Below are 19,104 nucleotides of genomic sequence, written 5' to 3'. Positions count from 1 at the left end.
GAGTTAATACCGTAGTTAACGTAGTCGAGAGAATCTTTTTCATTCGATTATTTGTTAATGAAAAAAAGCGCTTTCCACCTTATTATTTTGATAAGCGTTTTGGTTTTTGCCAGTAATCGTAAAATATATTCTTTCTCTGATGGTATTGAGATTTTTTTAATTGAGTATTCAAGTTTAATTTCTCCATCTTGTGAACGAATTTGAGTAGAGTGCTCGACTGGTGGAGCATTTATTAGTGTAAAAAAAAGTATTCCTAAGACTATTGAATTAAGATTATCAGGAACATCGTCAAGTGAATCAATTTTTAAAGAAAGTATTCCTCCTTATCAAGAAGCCTTGAAAAAATTAGGTTACAATTGCAAACTTGCATTCCATCTAAGTATAAAATCAACAAACGGCAACCATAATTGCAAGATTATTTGGTATAATCCTCCTTTCAATGCAAATGTTGTTACAAAAATAGGTAAATATTTTTTGAACTTCATCGACCTCCACTTTCCAGTTAACCACAGACTTCGTAAAATATTTAATAGAATCGCAATCAAAATAAGTTATTCCTGCATGCCAAACATAAAATCCATTATCAACTCTCACGATAAAAGCATTTTACATAAGGAGGCAAAAACTAATGAAATGAAATGCAACTGCATTGACAAAACCAAATGTTCAATGAACAACTATTGCCTTTCCAACAACATTCTTTATCAGGCCACCATCCACTCAAACAATCCGGAATATAAAGAAAAAGTGTATTTTGGAGTTAGCGAAACACATTTTAAAATTCGGTATGCAAACCACTTAAAGTCTTTTAATGCAGTTAGGTACAAGAATGATACAGAGCTATCAAAAGAAGTATGGAAACTAAAAGAAAAAAACTTTACACCTTTTGTAAAAATGGAAGATTGTTAAAAAATGCAAATCATACAATCCAACAGCAAGAGTTTGTAACCTTTGGATTTTTGTTTCCATGGAGTCATTAGAACTCACGCCAACGTAAGTCTAATTGTAATTTTAACGTTTAATTTTGTATTAAATGGCTAATGATTGCCGTTAGGCATGAAACTTAAAGTTCCATAATGAAAGTTTTTTCTTTATCGTTTTTAATTATAATTATATAAATATATATTTTTTTAAATGACGTCATCTTATATGAGAGTTGAATAAATTTAATATCTGAACATCAATAAATACGAGTTCTCTCAATACTGTCTATTTTGTTTTATCTAAGAAATTTTCGCTAGATTATTGATACTAGCATCTTCAGCTTTAATTACAAATTAATTAAATTAAATTACAAACAAAAGGTAACGTCACTTTTTATTGGCTTCTTTAGAGTTCACTTATATATATATATGTATATATATATATATATATATATATATATATATATATATATATATATATATATATATATATATATATATATATATACATATATATATACTGTATACTGTATATATATATATATATATATATATGTATATATATATATATATATATATATATATATATATATATATATATATATATATATATACATATATATACACACAGTACATATATATATATATACAAAGTATATATATATATATGTAAATATATATATACATATATTTATATATATATATATATATATATACACCCAGTAACATCAATTGATACTCCTAAAAAGTTTGTACATGTTGCTCTCTTAATTAGAACGCCATCAATAAGAAGAGGAGGAAGCTCGATTGGAAGTAGACGTTTTTTTAGAGTTTTTTCACTATTCAAAGAAAGTTTGTTTGATTTAAACCATTGAGATACTTTCATTAATTCATTGTCCATACAAGAAAATAGTGTCGTTATGTCGTTATGAGATAAAAAAAAATTTGTGTCATCAGCAAACATAACTGTCATCAAATTGAATGCCTCATAGAGGTTGTTTATGCATATGAGAAAAAGAAGAGGTCCTAGTACATATCCTTGAGGAACTCCGCAAGTTATTTCTAATAATTGAGATCGCGATGATTAGTCAAAATGAACAAATTATTTTTATTGTGTAAATAATTTTTTATTAGCATAAGAAAATTTCCTGTGATTCCATAATATTTCAGTTTTTTAAAAAGGATTTTATGGTCAATCATATCAAACGCTTTTGATAAGTCAATAAAAATGCCTAAAGTAAATTTGGACTTTTCAAGTGAATCTATAATATATTGAGTTATTTTTAGTATAGCGTGCTCAGTTGAGTTATTTTTCTTAAGCCCATATTGATTTTTATATAATATATTATTTTAAGACAGATGTTGGAAAATTTTGTTATAAAGAATTCTCTCTAAAATTTAAAAATAAACAGAGAGAACAGAGATAGGACGGTAATTACTGACATACAACAACTCTCCTACTTTAAATATTGGCTAAAACTTTTGCTATTTTCAAATGATCAGGAAATGTTCCTTGATCAGTTGAACATTTAAATACTTTATATAGAACATTTTTTATGGTTTCATATGAGTTAATAACCACGTTTCCGCTAATATCATCCTGACCTATTTCTTTGTTTGACTTGAGCATTTTAAATGCTTTATCAAACTTATCAAAAGATAATTCAAAAGAATCAAGACAAGACACTAAAGGAAAATTAAAATGATTAATTTTTTTTGTTTCGGTTTGAACATGTTTAGCTAAATTTTTTCCAACTGAAATAAAAAATCTGTTCATTTTATCAGCTATCACTCTCGGATCATAAAAATTTAGATTTCTTACTGCCTGGAATTTCTCTTAAAAGTTCCCATGTGTGTTTTGAATTTTGTTTATGCTTTTCTAATAAATTTATCTGAGATTTTTTTTAACATTAATCTTTGGACTTCAAATTTTTTAACATAAGTCTTGTAAATTGTTTTATTTTCGAATGATTTTGCTTTTAACACTAGAAGCCCCAAGGTGGATCAGTTGATCCAAACACAACTTTAATACTTTGCTGAAGCTGAAATTTTAATGTTGATAAAATGATATTTTATGACTTTTATTATTTAGATATTATTTACTGAAAAGCGAAAAAGCTACATAAAAAAACACATTCAGAGATGCGGCTATAAATATTTGTACCTAATAGCCCTAAGATGGATAAATTGATCCACCTTTTAGAAAACGTGCATATACATAACAATTTTAGTCAAATAGTTAAGGTTATTTTCAATGTTTGCATATATTCGACAAGCTCTTTCCACAAATAGGTTTTTTACAATTTGCACACACTGTTGATGTCAGATTACGTTTGAAGTGTGTTTTTATCTGACATCTCAAACGGGTTGATAATTGTGTATTACTGTTGATAGCTATTGTGGTATTACTGTTGGCAGCAATAGAAATTTTTGGTGAGTAATATATGCTTCTCTTAACTGTTCAGATAAAGTGTAAAGAAATTTTTGTCTCGAAATTTTTTGTTGTGTAACTTTTTTAAAAATGATCCATGCGTTTACACTGGTCTAGTCCAAAATATTGATGAAAACAGCTAGCGACCAGCGTCGGCACCCAGATTTTGTTGACATTTGTCGACACATTGAATTTAACATACCAACTCCACATTTATTTGCATTGTAATAAATTTTTCCCTCTGGTTTCTCTTCCCATTACTTTGCTTAGTAGTCCCTCAATGAAGTGTTGATAATAAAATTACAGTTTTCTTTTACTTTGCCTGGTAGACAATCAAGTTCAATGGTTCATTTATGAAGAAAGTCAAATCGTAAAGTGGAAGTGGATCAAATGCTGGAATTTCTTCTTCTACTATGTTTAACTGTTCCAACAATTGACGCTTTCTTTTGCAAAAGTTTTGTTGCAAGAGTGATACTTGTAAAAAAGTTATCTGAAGTAACATTACACCCGCGATGCCTAAATAAGATTCCATTAGTAACATGACCACATGATTACCCAAATTTTCTACATGGCTTTCAGGTATATAGCATTTTTGACTGTTTCCTACAAATTTTTTCAGCACTCAAGACATAAGAGCAAATTTATCACTTTGGAGGAGCTCTCTACGCTCTGAACGTATATCAAACCTAATGTTTTTTATGATGTCTTTAAATCGAGAACGCGGTATAGTTTTTATAAAAACTTTGTTGCCATATTTTCCAGACCATAGAAATTTAACTAAAAAATTTCTTGCGTTTATGCATCTGCGAAGATATATTAAGCCTTTGAAAGCATCAAGTTCAATGTCGCTCATATTCCATCCTTCATTTAATAATCTGGCAGATAAAACAGTACATTTTTTGATAAAGCCTGTAAACCCATCATCAATAAAAGTCTAAATAGGTGTCAAAACATTACGACAATAAAAAGTTGTTCCGCTTTTGGCAGTAAACACATTCTGAGTTTAAAATCTTCCAGTTACCTCAACTTTTGACACAACAGTCCATTTTACATCATCTATAAGAGTTTTAACAGTTAAATCATTACTCTCACCGCATGAATTTTCTTCTACGTCATCATTGCTACTACTTTCTGAATTTTTAATAAAAGTATTAAGCTAATTGTCATCAGATATTATCTTCAACAATATCTGCCTCGTCATTTTCTTTCGTTGAATCTGATTCATCACCACTGTCAATTTCCGATAGTTCTTGTAATATGATATTGTTGTTTATTTCTCTCCTCCGGCGTCTGCCTTGTAGAGATATTAATAATGAATACAGTGGTATTAATTACAAGATGGTCCACTGTTCCATTACTAAGTTATATATAAAACTCACAAGAGTTAGAGACTAACATAAAAAAAATGAAGACCTAACAGACACAAAAAAGAAAAAACGAAAATGAAATAAAATCAAAAAACAAAACAAAAACAAAAAAAAAAAGCAAACAAACAACGAGAAAATCAAGATTCGAAAATAATCGAAAAAGTTCCAAAAATAATCTGGGAGGGAGCAAATTGCTAAGGGACAAGAACTTTTAAAGCAACAGTTTGATATGCAACAACAGCAACACAACGCGATGTCGCAACAAATGCTTGCCATTATGGCTCAACAGAATACTTTACTCAATGCATTTTTGACGCATAAATAAAGTTTTCATACTCACTGCTTATATTAGTTTTAAAGTGATCAAAACACTCTGTTTATATTAGTTTGTAATAAGTATTCAAAATACACACTGTTTATATTAGTTTTTATATTTTAAAAAGCTGTTTTTGTTAAGCTAATATATTATAAATTTTTGTTGATATGTTCAAAATAAAAACTGCAATAAGCTGGTTTACTAAGTAAATTATTCTTGTAATGTTGGAGGTTGACAAATAAAATATTCTGATACTATATTTCCATACAGACATGTATGAGCATTTTGCAACAATGCACATGTAACATATATTTTCCCAACTGCGCTTAAGCCAACTTTCTGCATTTTTTGAAAATCTACAAACTTAAAGTAGTTAGCAACTAGTCCAAATAGCCATTCAACTGAAATACGAACTTCACTCATAGCTTTATTGTAAGCATGCTGGCCTGGTGTTATGTTTGCACCACGAAATGGTGCTTGCAAATGTACACTTAATAGATAGGCTGGGTCTCCATATATACACAAAGGTTGTCTATTGAACCAAGCATGGTTTTGCAATTAAACTAACAATCCAGACTCATACAACATAGTAGCATGGTGTTTTTTCCTTCGTATGGCCCGCAAAATTGCCTATCAAACCATTAGGCAATACCAAACTTTGATATTTGAGAGCATGTTTATTTTTATGGCCATTATAAACAACTCTTTGATCTTTTTGAGGTCTAGCGATCCCTCGAACAATAACGTCAATAAATCCAAAACAATTATTTAATGGAGATCCTTTTTGGTGTATAGCATCGCAGTATTCTTTCAACTTTGAAGGCTCAGAGAGGTTGTCTTATTCCAATTGTCTAATACCGGTGGGTTTTGACAATGACAAATCAATCACTTTATTAAAAATAAGGCATATCTCTGTAGGGCTTCTTCCTACTCACGGCACAATATCCGGCTATCTACACGGAAAAGCAAGTCGTTTCAGCAAAACACAAAGCCCTTCTAGACCACTGCAAGGTTATATTTTTCTGCCAGGTTATAATTTTTTCTGGTATGCCAAAAGCAGCAAATAAGGTCACCTTAGTTGTCAAGTCAATTTTCATGGACAATGTCAAGTTGATTTTCGTTTCAAGAAGAACGATCTCATCACCTTAGTAAGGTGACGAGATCGTTCTTGAAACCAAAATCAACTTGACATTGTCCATCATCCCAAGTGCTGATATCAAACCTGTCATATATTTAATATGGATATAATTCACGAGACTCGTTTAACTCATTTAAAATTAAAAATTCTTCATCATCTATTAAATCCTCGGCGTAGCTAAAATAAACTAAATCTCCTATGGATTTAAAACTGTGGTTGGCTGCCATATTTGTTTACGATTTTTGAGCGCGTCCTGCACAACAAACGCTAAATGGTCTCAGTCAAAAGACTCGTTAATAACGCAACGCCGTTATCAAATGACGGCCGCCTCTCGTTGCTAAGTCTCCTTTTGTATTTAAGTTTTTGAAAGATTCAAGTAGAAAGCTAGAACGTTTCTAAAAGAGGTGTTTCGCTTCATTAGGCAAAATATGTGCTAAATTAAGCACATACAGCTCTAACTGTTGTAGTAACTTTTTATAAATTGTAACTATCTGTGCTTCAAATTAGTTTTACGCTACTTGCATTCTTCCTTCACAAAAATATAATTTTATTACTCTTTACTATAGGGTCAACCGGGGTAAAATGGGTATAAAATTGAGATGGTTTTCGTTTGTAGTTGCAGTGGTTAAATTATAATTCGTTTCACTAAATTTTTTACTTCAAAAACCTAATTTTTAGCCTATTTAGAATTAAAATCAATTTAGAGAGAATAATTTTATTTTACAATTTACCCATTTTGATTTACTATTTACCCATTTTGATTTACAATTTACCCATTTTGATTTACAATTATACCCATTTTACCCCATGGTATATTCATTTTATCCCAGAGTACAGAGTAAAATAGGTATATAAAAGGGTTCTAATGGTCAAACTTAAACAAATAAAAATCATTTAAAACAACTTTTCTGAAATTTTATTCAAAATTATACAAAATTACACTTCTTGTTATCAAAATGTGTGTGGAAAGTGTACATTTATACTGCACATATGTATATTTGAGTGAGGATGATCCGCAAAAGTTGATTAGTCTTACGTTTTCTTGATTTAAACAAGTCTCCCAAATCAATCTAGCTAAAGGAATTTGTATTGTTTACAACTATTGCAGGAAGACTTTGGCAATTTTTTCAAGATGTTGTTAACCACTTTGCCATCCTCAGGAAAAACGTAGTTTGGCCTTACTTGTGACTTTGTCAGAAACTTCACAGTGGACAGGTCTTCATCTGGGGTTTCAATCACCAGTCCGTAGAACTCATGGTTTATCTTTTTGTCAGCATACTTCACCAACACCAAATCCCCAACAATTACATTGAAGTTGTCCTTTTCTTCAGGGACTTTCTCAATCTATTCAGTCATTATTATTTTTTTTTGTTGGTTAGGCCTAGTTTGGCTTGCTTTTTTGAAACCTGCTATTTTACTCTTTTTTGCCAATCTGCCTTTCTCTTCAATAAACAGCCTTCATGAAAAACATCCTCTATTGTTAGGAATTCTCCACCTTTTGCCTGCACTCTTTTTCTTTTTCTTTGTTATTGGATAACAAGTACCTGGAGGTCCACCTTGCATCCATGACTGATACACATGTAGCCCTTTGTACACAGTAAATGGAGGCAGATACCATCCTGAAGCAGATACACAGAAAAGAACTCTGTAACTTGCTTTTCCTGCACATGCTGATTTCAGGTACTTGTTATACCATTTTCCCCCATTCTGGTTTTTCAATATTTTCAATATTTAAAATTGTTTGGTTTTTTACATTCTTGGTACTATTACCTAAAAAGAAAATCTCTTCTGCTTATAAATCTGTAATATGTGATTGTGTATGTTAAATACATTAATTTTTACAACAGTTTTACCTGTTGGTGAAAGCCCATAAAGCCCAATATCCAAAATGGTGGTACATCCTGTAGAGAAAGCAGCGCAGTAACGAAAATTCCCCATTACAATTTTTATAATAAAAATTATTTCACTATCATAAAAAACTAAAACTTTATTCAATACAATAATAGTGCATTAAAGCAAAATTAATAAATGGCTCTACCCATTTTAACCCAGTTGTACCCTATTGTATTACAATGTTACATTTACAATTTGTAAACAGTACTTTTTGTTTTTATTGATTAAAATATTGATTGAAAATAAGTAAAATGTTGAGTTTTTCAGACATTCAGAATTTTTTTATGAATAAAAGAAGTCTTAATGTCTGAGTAGAAAGCGCAATTTTGTCTTTTTAAATTTTTGTATGAGATTAAATAATAATCAAACATCCACAATGTTTGATTATTATTTTAATTGAATTTTAAAATTAAAGTTAGTGGAAAAAAGGAAAATTAAAGTTAGTGGAAAAAGTGGAATAAAGGGAAAAAGGGAGAAAGCTAAACAGTTCTAGAAAACAGGATATATTTTAAAACCTTTGTTTATCCCTTTTTAAGCTTCGTAAGATTACTATGACAGTTTAATGTTTTTTTAAGCTATCTAAAATTATATTAAATTAATTTTACATAGCTTAGCTATGTAAAATTAATTTAAATTTTCTTCATTCTACTTCCTTTAAACTGCATGTACATAGTACATTACTATTTTTTTTTGAATAACTACCTTCAAATTGCTCATGTATGGATTTATATTTTTTATGCTACATGTTATAAATATTTACAATCTTTTCTATTAAAAGAATGGATGTCAAAAATAATATCTAGTTAGAAGCAGTGAATATTCTGTTAAACAATGGAATTTAATTTATATCTTGAAAACTTTCATAAAAACTGTTTAGAAGAAAAATAAAGGAAAAAACGATTAAGTAATGGTATGCTGCATTCACAATGGATGGTAAGATGATAATTTGTTATTAAATATTAAATCATATAGTTTAACCTGAGAGCACAATGATATATGTTATGTACCCATCTGTACCTGTGGGTAAATATAATATTAAATATAATAATATATAAAATAATGTATCAAATTTATAAAATATATTAATCCAACAAAAAAACTAAAATAAAGCAAAACAAAAACCGTTTTAACACTCTAAAAATCTGTCTAACTTAACAGCTGTTGTTTTAAAATAATAAAAATAATTATAATTATATATTATAAATTACAATTATTATATATAATTGTTAATCTTGTTATTATGACTGTTAAAAATAGCATGTCATTTTGTTATGAAAAGTTTCATGTTTTTTTAAATTTACTTTCAAGTGTTTAAAAGTTTAAGATAATAATTTTTTTTTAATTTTCTTTCCCTCCAGACTTAACAAGATTAGTTTTTTTTTATTTATCTTTTATTTAAGAAAAACTTTTGTATTACTGTTGGTTATACTTAAATCAAAAACTTTCTGTTGTAAAAATTTCTTCTGAATCAGCTAAGTGATATTTTCTTCACTGCAAATACATGACTTTGTTTTTTGGTTATAATTTATATAATCAAAGTCAGTTTTTTTAAAATTAAATTTTTTTTTTTAGATATAAAATGTTCTTGAATGAAAAAAAGTTGTAAAATATTAAAATATTTTTTTTTAATTTAATATTTTAAAATATTAAATTTTGTTTGTTGTTTTTTCTTCAAGACATGTATCAGAAAAAATCTGCATGGGCATTTTAAAGGATATTTGTTTAACTATTGTATTTTGATATTGAATGTTATATATATTTTGAAAGTACATATATTAATATTCTTATATTTCGCTTTAGAAAGTTTGTGAAGTTTTGTACGTGAGAACGCACACACTTTGCGTTTTACACTCGACATCATCTTTTGCACAGTCTTCAGCTGGACTTTCTTGGTAGCTCTAATCCATTTATTTTTAAAGTCTTTAATGTTTTTGGCTTCTTTTATATTGACCCTTATTTTTCTTTTGACAAGAGCTCAATATCTTTCGACAGGATATAGTTTGGGACAATTTGGTGGATTGCAGTGTTTTCCAATGAACTGCGTTATGTTCTTTAAGCTAGTATAAAGTTGTCCCAGAGTAGTAACATGATGCTAAATTGGGCCAAAATAACGGGTTACCCATGTGTGTTCTTAACAACAGCAAAAGACGTTTCTTGAGGCAATCTCTTATATGTATATTTTGGTGTTAATTGTTCCTGTAGTCATAAAACAAGAGCTTCTTTCACCACATTCACAAATTGCTTGCCAAACTAAGAATTATTTAGTGAATTTTTGCATTCCAATACATTTATAATTGGAATTCAGTTTCTTGCAATTAATTGCTGAGTAATATTCGTGTCCTGGAAAAGATCGGAAATATGAAGCACAGAGAGTTTCATTATCAATAATCAAACAAGATTTTTTGGTGCATAATTTCTTATAGAGCAGCTTTGAACAACAAATCGCGACATTTTCTTGCTTTTCTTCATGACGAGAAACTTTTTTCTTTTTATTAGATTTATAGCCACAATTTCTGTTTACTATTTGTATAGTGGACGCACTTGTCTCAAATTTATTCACTAAAGTTCGAACAGAAATCTCCAGTTTTCTGTCTAAGGCATCTTTTACTTTTTTACCAAGATCTCTTCTAACAAAACATTTTTTTCTTCCACATCCTGAATTTCTTTTGATTGCACCAGTGTCCTTAAATTGTTTCACAACACTCTGCACTGTTCTCAAAACAATCTGCAACTCTTTAGAAACTGTTTTGTTTGATACACCAGGATTTTCAACAAGAAAATGCAAAAACTTTTCTTGCTTTTTATCTTGATTTGATGACATTTCAATTAAAACTAAATGTTTTGATAACAGAGTTGTTTAAATTTTGAATAACACTAGTACAATGATATTTTAAAACAATTAGCTATTTAAAATGATGCACGGTTTCCGTAAGCAACACATCAGAACACGCGCAGATTTTTTCTGGTACATGTCTTATTATTTAATTATACGTCATACCTTTACAAAAATCTGAACTGACTGTTTTGATCTAAAAAATAACAATAAGTGGGTTTTAATAATTTTATTTTTATTTAAATTGTCTTCAATTAATTGTAGTCTTTGTTTTGACCATTTTATGTGCAAAATTTATAACCAATTTCATTTTTATGTTTTCATTTCTCACAGATTTTGGTTTCAAATTTAAAAGATTTTCAAATCAATTTAAAATTAACAAATTTTAAAAATTAACCAATTTCAGATGTTTTGAAATTTAACTGAATACAATTTTTATATTAGCTGACAAGTCTATATTTTGTATACCTAATATAATATAGTAACAATAATAATTACAATAATATAAATATGATAGCAATTATGAGACAAAAATAATGGATGTAAACAAGAATGAAATTGATTGGTAAGAATAGACAAAAATTAAGGAATAATAAAAATCAATTAACTAAATTTGGATTTTTTTACAATAATAAGTTCACTCTCAAGAAGGCTTCAAACAACAACTGTTTATGTTGGGAGTTAAAAGCTAAACAAATTAAAGAGAGAGACAGAAGTACAAAAATATGGCATAAAATAAATAAAAGCATAAAAAATTGGGATGGGAGTTTTTAGTCCAAATCTAATAAATGATGGGTTTTTATAAAAGGAAGGAGGGGGGGGGGGGGGAATTTTATGCTACAATATGAGTATTTTTTATAAAAAACTTTAGTTTATAAATGCGAACTAATGTTTTTTACAAAACACGCATAGAATTATTTAATTCTAGTGTGGCTTGCGATCAAATGTGCATTTTCTAACAGCTGTTTTATATTGATTAAATAGGATATATGATGCTATAAGTTTTATACTTTGGTGAGAAATAAACCAAAAGCTTGTTTTCAACAAATCGAGATTTCCTGGTCGGCGGTTTTTAAAACCTGTTTACACTAAAAAGTTTTGTTTTTATCAGTGCCTGAAATAATTATTTTCTAATTTTTAAGGCCGATTTTCACTGATTTTATTGTTGTTGTTGTTGTTGTTGTTTAAGATTTATGTAATTAGTCTTATGAGAGAATAGAACAAAATTTATCTTTGCTTCGACTTTTTATACATGGCGCTATGACTAGGATAAAACATTAGTTTTAAAAAAAAACTACCACAATTAAGGAATTTAAAAATTTATTTTTACAAAGGAAAAAAAAAACAAAAAACTACCATAGCAAAGGAAGTAAGAAATAATCTGAAGGAAAAACAATTACCAATTTTATCGCCTGAATTAAATCATTAGAATGCTCTGTGATTTTTTTTTTTTTTTGTTATTCACCTCCTCAAGGCCAAGAAGGGCACTACAGATAAGGAGGTTACTTAATTGTGGCTATAACCCTCTCTTAACTCTATAACTCCGAAACACGAACCTTGATGAGCAATGCCATCCACTGCGCGGAGAAACAAGTTGAGCGTGGTACTACCAGGGACGTGGTGGGGATCGAACTCGGAACCTCTCGCTTATGAAGCGAGCACTTTACCACTACACCACTACCGCATTTTAACCATTGTTCTATTCTAAAACAACACCAGTACAAATTAAATTGCAAAGAATGGGGTAGAAGGCCACACCCAGGTGGAAGAAGGCAATGCCCAGCCTATGGTAAAACAAATGTATGTACACAAAAAGTTTAGGTTGCGGTTCACATTTACTTGCCCATTAATAAAAGGTGAATTCTGCTCATGTTCTTGGCCTTTTAAGGTTATAAAGGTTGAACAGTGCATAAAAAAAAGTGATAACGATCTCATGCATAAATGGAATTGGGGAGGGGGTTAGACTACCAAGCTTATGAAACTTTTATGGGAAGGAGGGTAAGCATACATATGCATGGAGGAGGGGTAGATAAAAAGGTATGCTGTGCAACAGCACGGGCAGGAAGGGGGGAGATGGATGTTTTCTTTACAATCTAGTGATTTTTGCGTACATTGTATATGGACGGCCCCTAATTGATCGTCTTTACAATGAATTATTCTTTAAAATTCATACAGAAATACTATGCTATTTCTAGTAGTCGCTGTTTAGTGCCTTGTGAATTTATTCTTGTTATAAATGTATCTTTAATATATTCATCTCGTTATTAAATTGCAAATATCTATTAAAAAATATTTCCTTTTTCTAAAACTTAAAGAGTTATTAGGTATATGTTAAAGCATTTTCCTAGATCTTGCTTGCGAGTTGTTTTAAAAAATTTTCATAAAGCCATCAGAAAAAAAGTATTGTTTAAAAAGTCTTTTTAAACAACACTTTTTCTAATGGCTTTATGTAAATAAATTTTTTCATTCTCACATCATCTCAAAAACTTCAGGCACTACAAAATTTTTTGTGATTTTTAGTTTGTTAATGTTTTGAGGAAATTTATTGAGATAATACTTAAATATTCTGAGCCAAAATTTTAATACTTAAGTAGCAGAAGGAAAATTAGGTAATGCATGAAGATCTTAGGGTTAACCATCATTTGCATTAGAATTAGAATTATATAAGTTAAAAAACTACAAAACTAGTTCTAAGAATTACAATTTTAAACATAATCAATCTTTATGTTTCTTGGATTCTCATTCACTACTGACCTTTTATCAAAGACATATAGACAATTGATTGCTAAATTAGCACCTTCTAAGGTTGCACTACTTGCGGTGGTGGTGTAGTGGTAAAGCGCTCGCTATATAAGCAAGAGATTCCGAGTTCCACCCCTACCACGTCCCTGGTAGTATCGCGCTCAACTTGTTTCTCCCGCTCAGTGGCCTTGTAGGTCAAGGTTTGTGTTTCGGAGTTATAGAGTTGAGAGAGGGTTAAAACCACTATTAATTAGCCTCTTCGTCTGTAGTGAACCCGGTCTATCTGCCAAACTTGAGCCTCCTTCCATCTTCGTAAAGTTCTGATAATGTAAAGAACCTGATATCCTGCTAATCCTAAACCTGAACCTGCTAATCCTGAACCTAAACCTGCTATTCCTGAACCTAAACCTGCTTCATAACTGATTTCATCAGTTATCAAGCAGGTGTTCATAAACATAATTTATATTTATAAACAACACTGATCTCAAAATAACTTTTTGTGATATTGAATTATAAAAATTGAATTACTCATAAATTATTCTCTTAAACATAATCGTTTCTCCTTTTCTTAAGTAAAAAGTTCCTTTAAAGTTAAACTTAAAATTTTTAATCATGTTTAATTTAAGGTTTTTTAATTAAAAAACTTTAAATTGAAAATGATGAAAAGTTTAAGCCTAAATTTTTAATTAAATATTTTAAATAGTTTAAATAGTTTAATCTTAAAGTATTTAATCTTTTTTTAATTAGAAATTTTTAAGTATAAAAAAATTTATTTAATGATTGTTTTTATTAAAAAAATAAATTATTTCACAATTTCAATTTTTTAATTAATTAATTCAGCTTAATGTTTTTTAAATAAATACTGTTTAGACAATCAAAAGATAATTTATATATTCCAATTATTAATAATTTTAGCTTAATGTAAATTGGCTTCATGCATAGATAAAAACTGTCATTTCCAGTGTTTCCATTACATGGCCAAAAATATTTACCCTGATAATGGGTAATTTTAAATCTACCCAGGTAATACCCAGGTATTACCCAGATAATTTTATCAGTTAGATTTTACAGCAGCTATTTAATAACCTTGGGGGTGCACATTTAGTCTATTTTGATTTAAAAAAAACAACAAGTTTTTGAAAGGCTAAAATGAAGAAGTTTGCGAAAGTTGCACGGGCTATTTAAAGATTTTTTGTACGACATAACAAGAGGTACAATAATTGACGTCAATATTTTTATTAGTGTCCATCCATAGTTAATGAAGCAATTAAAAAATTTGATGATCTTTTTTTTTAAATATCACAATTTGCGTATTTCAAATGTTCTGCTGAGATACCAAAGAGTCAGGAGATTTTTTAAATTTTAGGTTCGAAATAGCTTATTTTCTTCAGTTATTGTAACATCATCATGTTTTGTACACGGGGGAATTCTACAATAATTTTCATTACGATCTGTTATTTTTGAAGTATTCAGTACTCTTTCGAATTGGTCTTCAAATTCTGAAGTAATGGATTATTTGTCTTTTTTATTATTTATGGTAAATAATCTAGAATTTATGTCTTTGTTTAAACATCTAAAGCATTCCAAAGTTTTGTGGCCTAATTTTGTTTAGTTTATATATTAGTATATCCTATGCGTATGCGCGAAACTTTACAATGCTGTTGTGTAGCATGAAATGGTAAATTAGGATGATTCCGAGTAATTTCTTGCTTTTCTAAGTTTAAATGAAATTATCAAGTTACTCTTGATCCTAACTAGCCCCTCCTTCTCTATGGAAAAGATACAAGTAATGCTTTTCTCTATGGAAAGGATCTAAGTAATGCTTTTCTCTATGGAAAGGATATAAGTAATGCTTTTCTCTATGGAAAGGATATAAGTAATGCTTTTCTCTATGGAAAGGATATAAGTAATGCTTTTCTCTATGGAAAGGATATAAGTAATGCTTTTCTCTATGGAAAGGGTATAAGTAATGCTTTTCTCTATGGAAAGGATATAAGTAATGCTTTTCTCTATGGAAAGGATATAAGTAATGCTTTTCTCTATGGAAAGGATATAAGTAATGCTTTTCTCTATGGAAAGGATATAAGTAATGCTTTTCTCTATGGAAAGGATATAAGTAATGCTTTTCTCTATGGAAAGGATATAAGTAATGCTTTTCTCTATGGAAAGGATATAAGTAATGCTTTTCTCTATGGAAAGGATATAAGTAATGCTTTTCTCTATGGAAAGGATATAAGTAATGCTTTTCAGTGGGGTGATTAGTAATAAAAATATTTATTTTTTAATCTTATCTTTAATTCTGAAAGAACGCTTTTTGACAGTCTTAAGCAAGTTTTTGTCGCTGGTAGCAGTGGAGCAGTGTCGCTGGTAGAAAAGGAGCAGTGTTTGCTACTGCTCCTTTCTGATGATAGCATACTTTTGCTTTTTTATAAATAAGGAATAACTTATAAAAAAATCAAAACTGATGAAAACTCCGAAGGTTTTTATTGTTTTACATGTAACAAGAATGTATCCATATCAAAACTTTAATTATTGTTTTCAGGATACTGAATAATGAAGCTAGAAACCTAATTATGTCATCATAGGCGCCTTTTCCATATTTCAAAATTTTGATGGGCACCTGAATTAAGTCGTTCTAAAATTATTTTTTCAATTCATTTTAACAAATGGAGAGGTTCTGTTTTTTTTTTTAATTTTCAATTGTTACCTAATGACTAGTAAAAATTTTCGCAAAGACGTCAAGTTTGCTTAAAATAATAAAACTATCCAAATAAAACCGAAAATATTTCACTTAAAATATCTGACCAATTAAATTTAAATATTTTTTCTCTCTATTATTTAGTTTATAAAATGGTGCAAACTTAGTTTTTTAACGTTATTTATTATTTAAACGATTCTTTTACTTAGTTTAACCACGGAAGAAAAAAACTGCGTTACGGTTATGTGGTTTAACTCTTCTTTAACTACTATAAAATCTCTTTTTATATCGGTATAAAAAAACAAAATATAGTCATCTGCAAACAAGATATTACTTAATAAGTTAGTATATAAAATTGCATTAAAATTGTTTAGAGCGCGGCTAGACTTACCTTAATGTTTACCGAATGTAAAAATCTTTGGATTAGAAAGAATTTGTTTACATGGACAGATTTACATAATTTATTTAAGATAAGTTATTTTTGTTTACTAAAAATTGGTTAAGAAATAAGAATATAATTTTAGATTTCTTTGAAAAGTAGGTTGTTTAAAATAATCAAGCAGCTTGCCCTGCCAGCAAGATAAGTTGAGCAACTGCGTGGGGATTATTAATGGTGCAAGTGAGATTGAAATAGAACTATTTCAAAGCGAGAAGAAAAAGTTAGTAATACAGCCATAACGCATTTGTAAAAATGTCACTAAGCACCCGCTTTGAATTGCAATTATAAGTTTACGAAGTTGGGCGCTTGGTCAAAATGAATGATTTTGCATTTCTTGATATTTAGCTCAATTAGACAAGTTTAAAGTGAACACCCCAGGATGATATCTACGTCCGTTTATAATCGGGATTTATATTTAAGGGTACTAGCAATGCTAAGAACTTTGATATCGTTAGCGTACATTTTGCAAAGGTTGTTTTTACTAATACACAAATAGAGGTTACTGGTGAAAATAATGAAATGCCTTTGGCTAAGTGCAGAACTCTCTGGAACTCTTATAATGTTGACTTGATAGGTGAATTGTTCTCACTTGGATGATGTGTCACAAACTATAACGTTCTTATTTTTATACTTAACACATCTAATTTGTGGAGCAGTCTTATTTGCAAGATTTTATCAAAGGCATTGGTGAAATTTGAGAATAATGTATCGATAGGGAGCTTAAGATACACTACGGGTCAGAAAATCCATTGTTTTTAAAAAGTTTATGACATGATTTTTTATTTTCCAAACCATGTTGACATTTTGAGATGGGTTTGTTTGACGTCAAATGTTGGATTATCTCGGATTTACCTATTTTCTCCATAACTTTTCAAGTGACAGGTGTAATCAAGGTTGCTTAAATATATATTATAACTTTTTGATAATACTTTTCCTGTTGGTAAAAAAATTATTTATCAGTCTTCAATAACTAACACGTTACTACAAAAAAAGATTATAGATTATTTATAAGTATTAAAAGATTAACTACTGTCAGAATGCATTTCAAATTAGGTCCATTTTAACAAACAAATTGATTTTTTTATCGTTTCATATTTTTTTTACGCTGATACGCGTCTTTTATTTAATTATTTAAAAATTTAAACTAAAACATATAATCATGTACTTTATGAGTTTTTATAAAGAAAATAACTTCAAAAATTAAGAACGATTTTTGTTGAAATCAAAAATAATAAAATATTATTAATATTTTTGTGCTTTATTATGTTTTAAATAAAAAAAATACATTATATTTGTTATTATGTTTTTAACAAATAGTTTACGATTTACTATGGAAATAATGTAACGTAATTAAACTTTATTTTAATATATATATTTTTTTAAATTAAAAATAAGAGATATGGACAGTTTGATGACGAAAAATATATGAATTATATTTAAGAAAAAAATATTAAAGATGACTATTATTTTTTATTTACATGCGTTAACTTTCCTTGCTTGTCAACCGATTTCAGTTCCATAGTTCTGTTAAAATCTCTAACAATAACTTTATATTTATTTATGTATGTATGTATTTACTTTTATTTTTATTTATTTTTTATTTAAATCTTTGCTTCTAACAAGGCTGCAAGCAACCATTAAAAGAGTTTGAAGTCACAAAATCACTTTATATACAGAAGTTTTAGTGATACGAATATCAAGCAATAAATCAAGTTATTTGTCTGCTATATCAGGAAAAACGCAACGAATATAATCGAGAGATGATATTGATGAAAAGTTCTTAGCAAACAATTTAGCTTTTTCTTTCGGTGAGGTGACAAAGTCTGAACCATACGAGAGAGGTGGATTACCAGATTTGCCCTTATTACTAATACTCTTAAAGATTAAAGTTGTATGTATGTATGTATGTATGTATGTATGTATGTATGTATGTATGTATGTATGTATGTATGTATGTATGTATGTATGTATGTATGTATGTATGTATGTATGTATGTATGTATGTATGTATGTATGTATGTATGTATGTATGTATGTATGTATGTATGTATGTATGTATGTATGTATGTATGTATGTATGTATGTATGTATGTATGTATGTATGTATGTATGTATGTATGTAAAAAGGCTTTTCAAAGTTTTTTTAACGAAACATTTGTACTTTCCATTGTTTTGTTACTTGCAAATATTTTATGCGTTATGTATATAATGTAATGTAAATAAACGAAACTGAAAAAATAAAAATAAATTTCTCAATCTTTTTTAAACATAAAGAAAGAGTATGGAGACGTTGCAGACGAAAAATATAATAAAGATAAGTATTA

The 19,104-nt window shown here is 28.8% G+C and overlaps 1 protein-coding gene across 1 annotated transcript; it reads left to right on the top strand.

Moving 5' to 3' along the window:
* Window positions 1–14,642: 14,642 nt before the first annotated feature.
* LOC136081537 (uncharacterized protein in mobD 3'region-like) lies at window positions 14,643–15,905 on the top strand. Its single transcript, XM_065798862.1, has 2 exons — window positions 14,643–14,666; window positions 15,402–15,905. Exons 1-2 carry the CDS (start codon window positions 14,643–14,645, stop codon window positions 15,903–15,905), a joined length of 528 nt encoding a protein of 175 aa, XP_065654934.1.
* The last annotated feature ends 3,199 nt before the right edge of the window (window positions 15,906–19,104 follow it).

The sequence above is a fragment of the Hydra vulgaris genome, chromosome 06 (genome assembly GCF_038396675.1).
Source record: "Hydra vulgaris chromosome 06, alternate assembly HydraT2T_AEP".
Classification (NCBI taxonomy): domain Eukaryota; kingdom Metazoa; phylum Cnidaria; class Hydrozoa; order Anthoathecata; family Hydridae; genus Hydra; species Hydra vulgaris.
The sequence above is the reverse complement of the archived record's forward strand: the minus strand, read 5'-3'. Positions and strand labels throughout refer to the sequence as shown.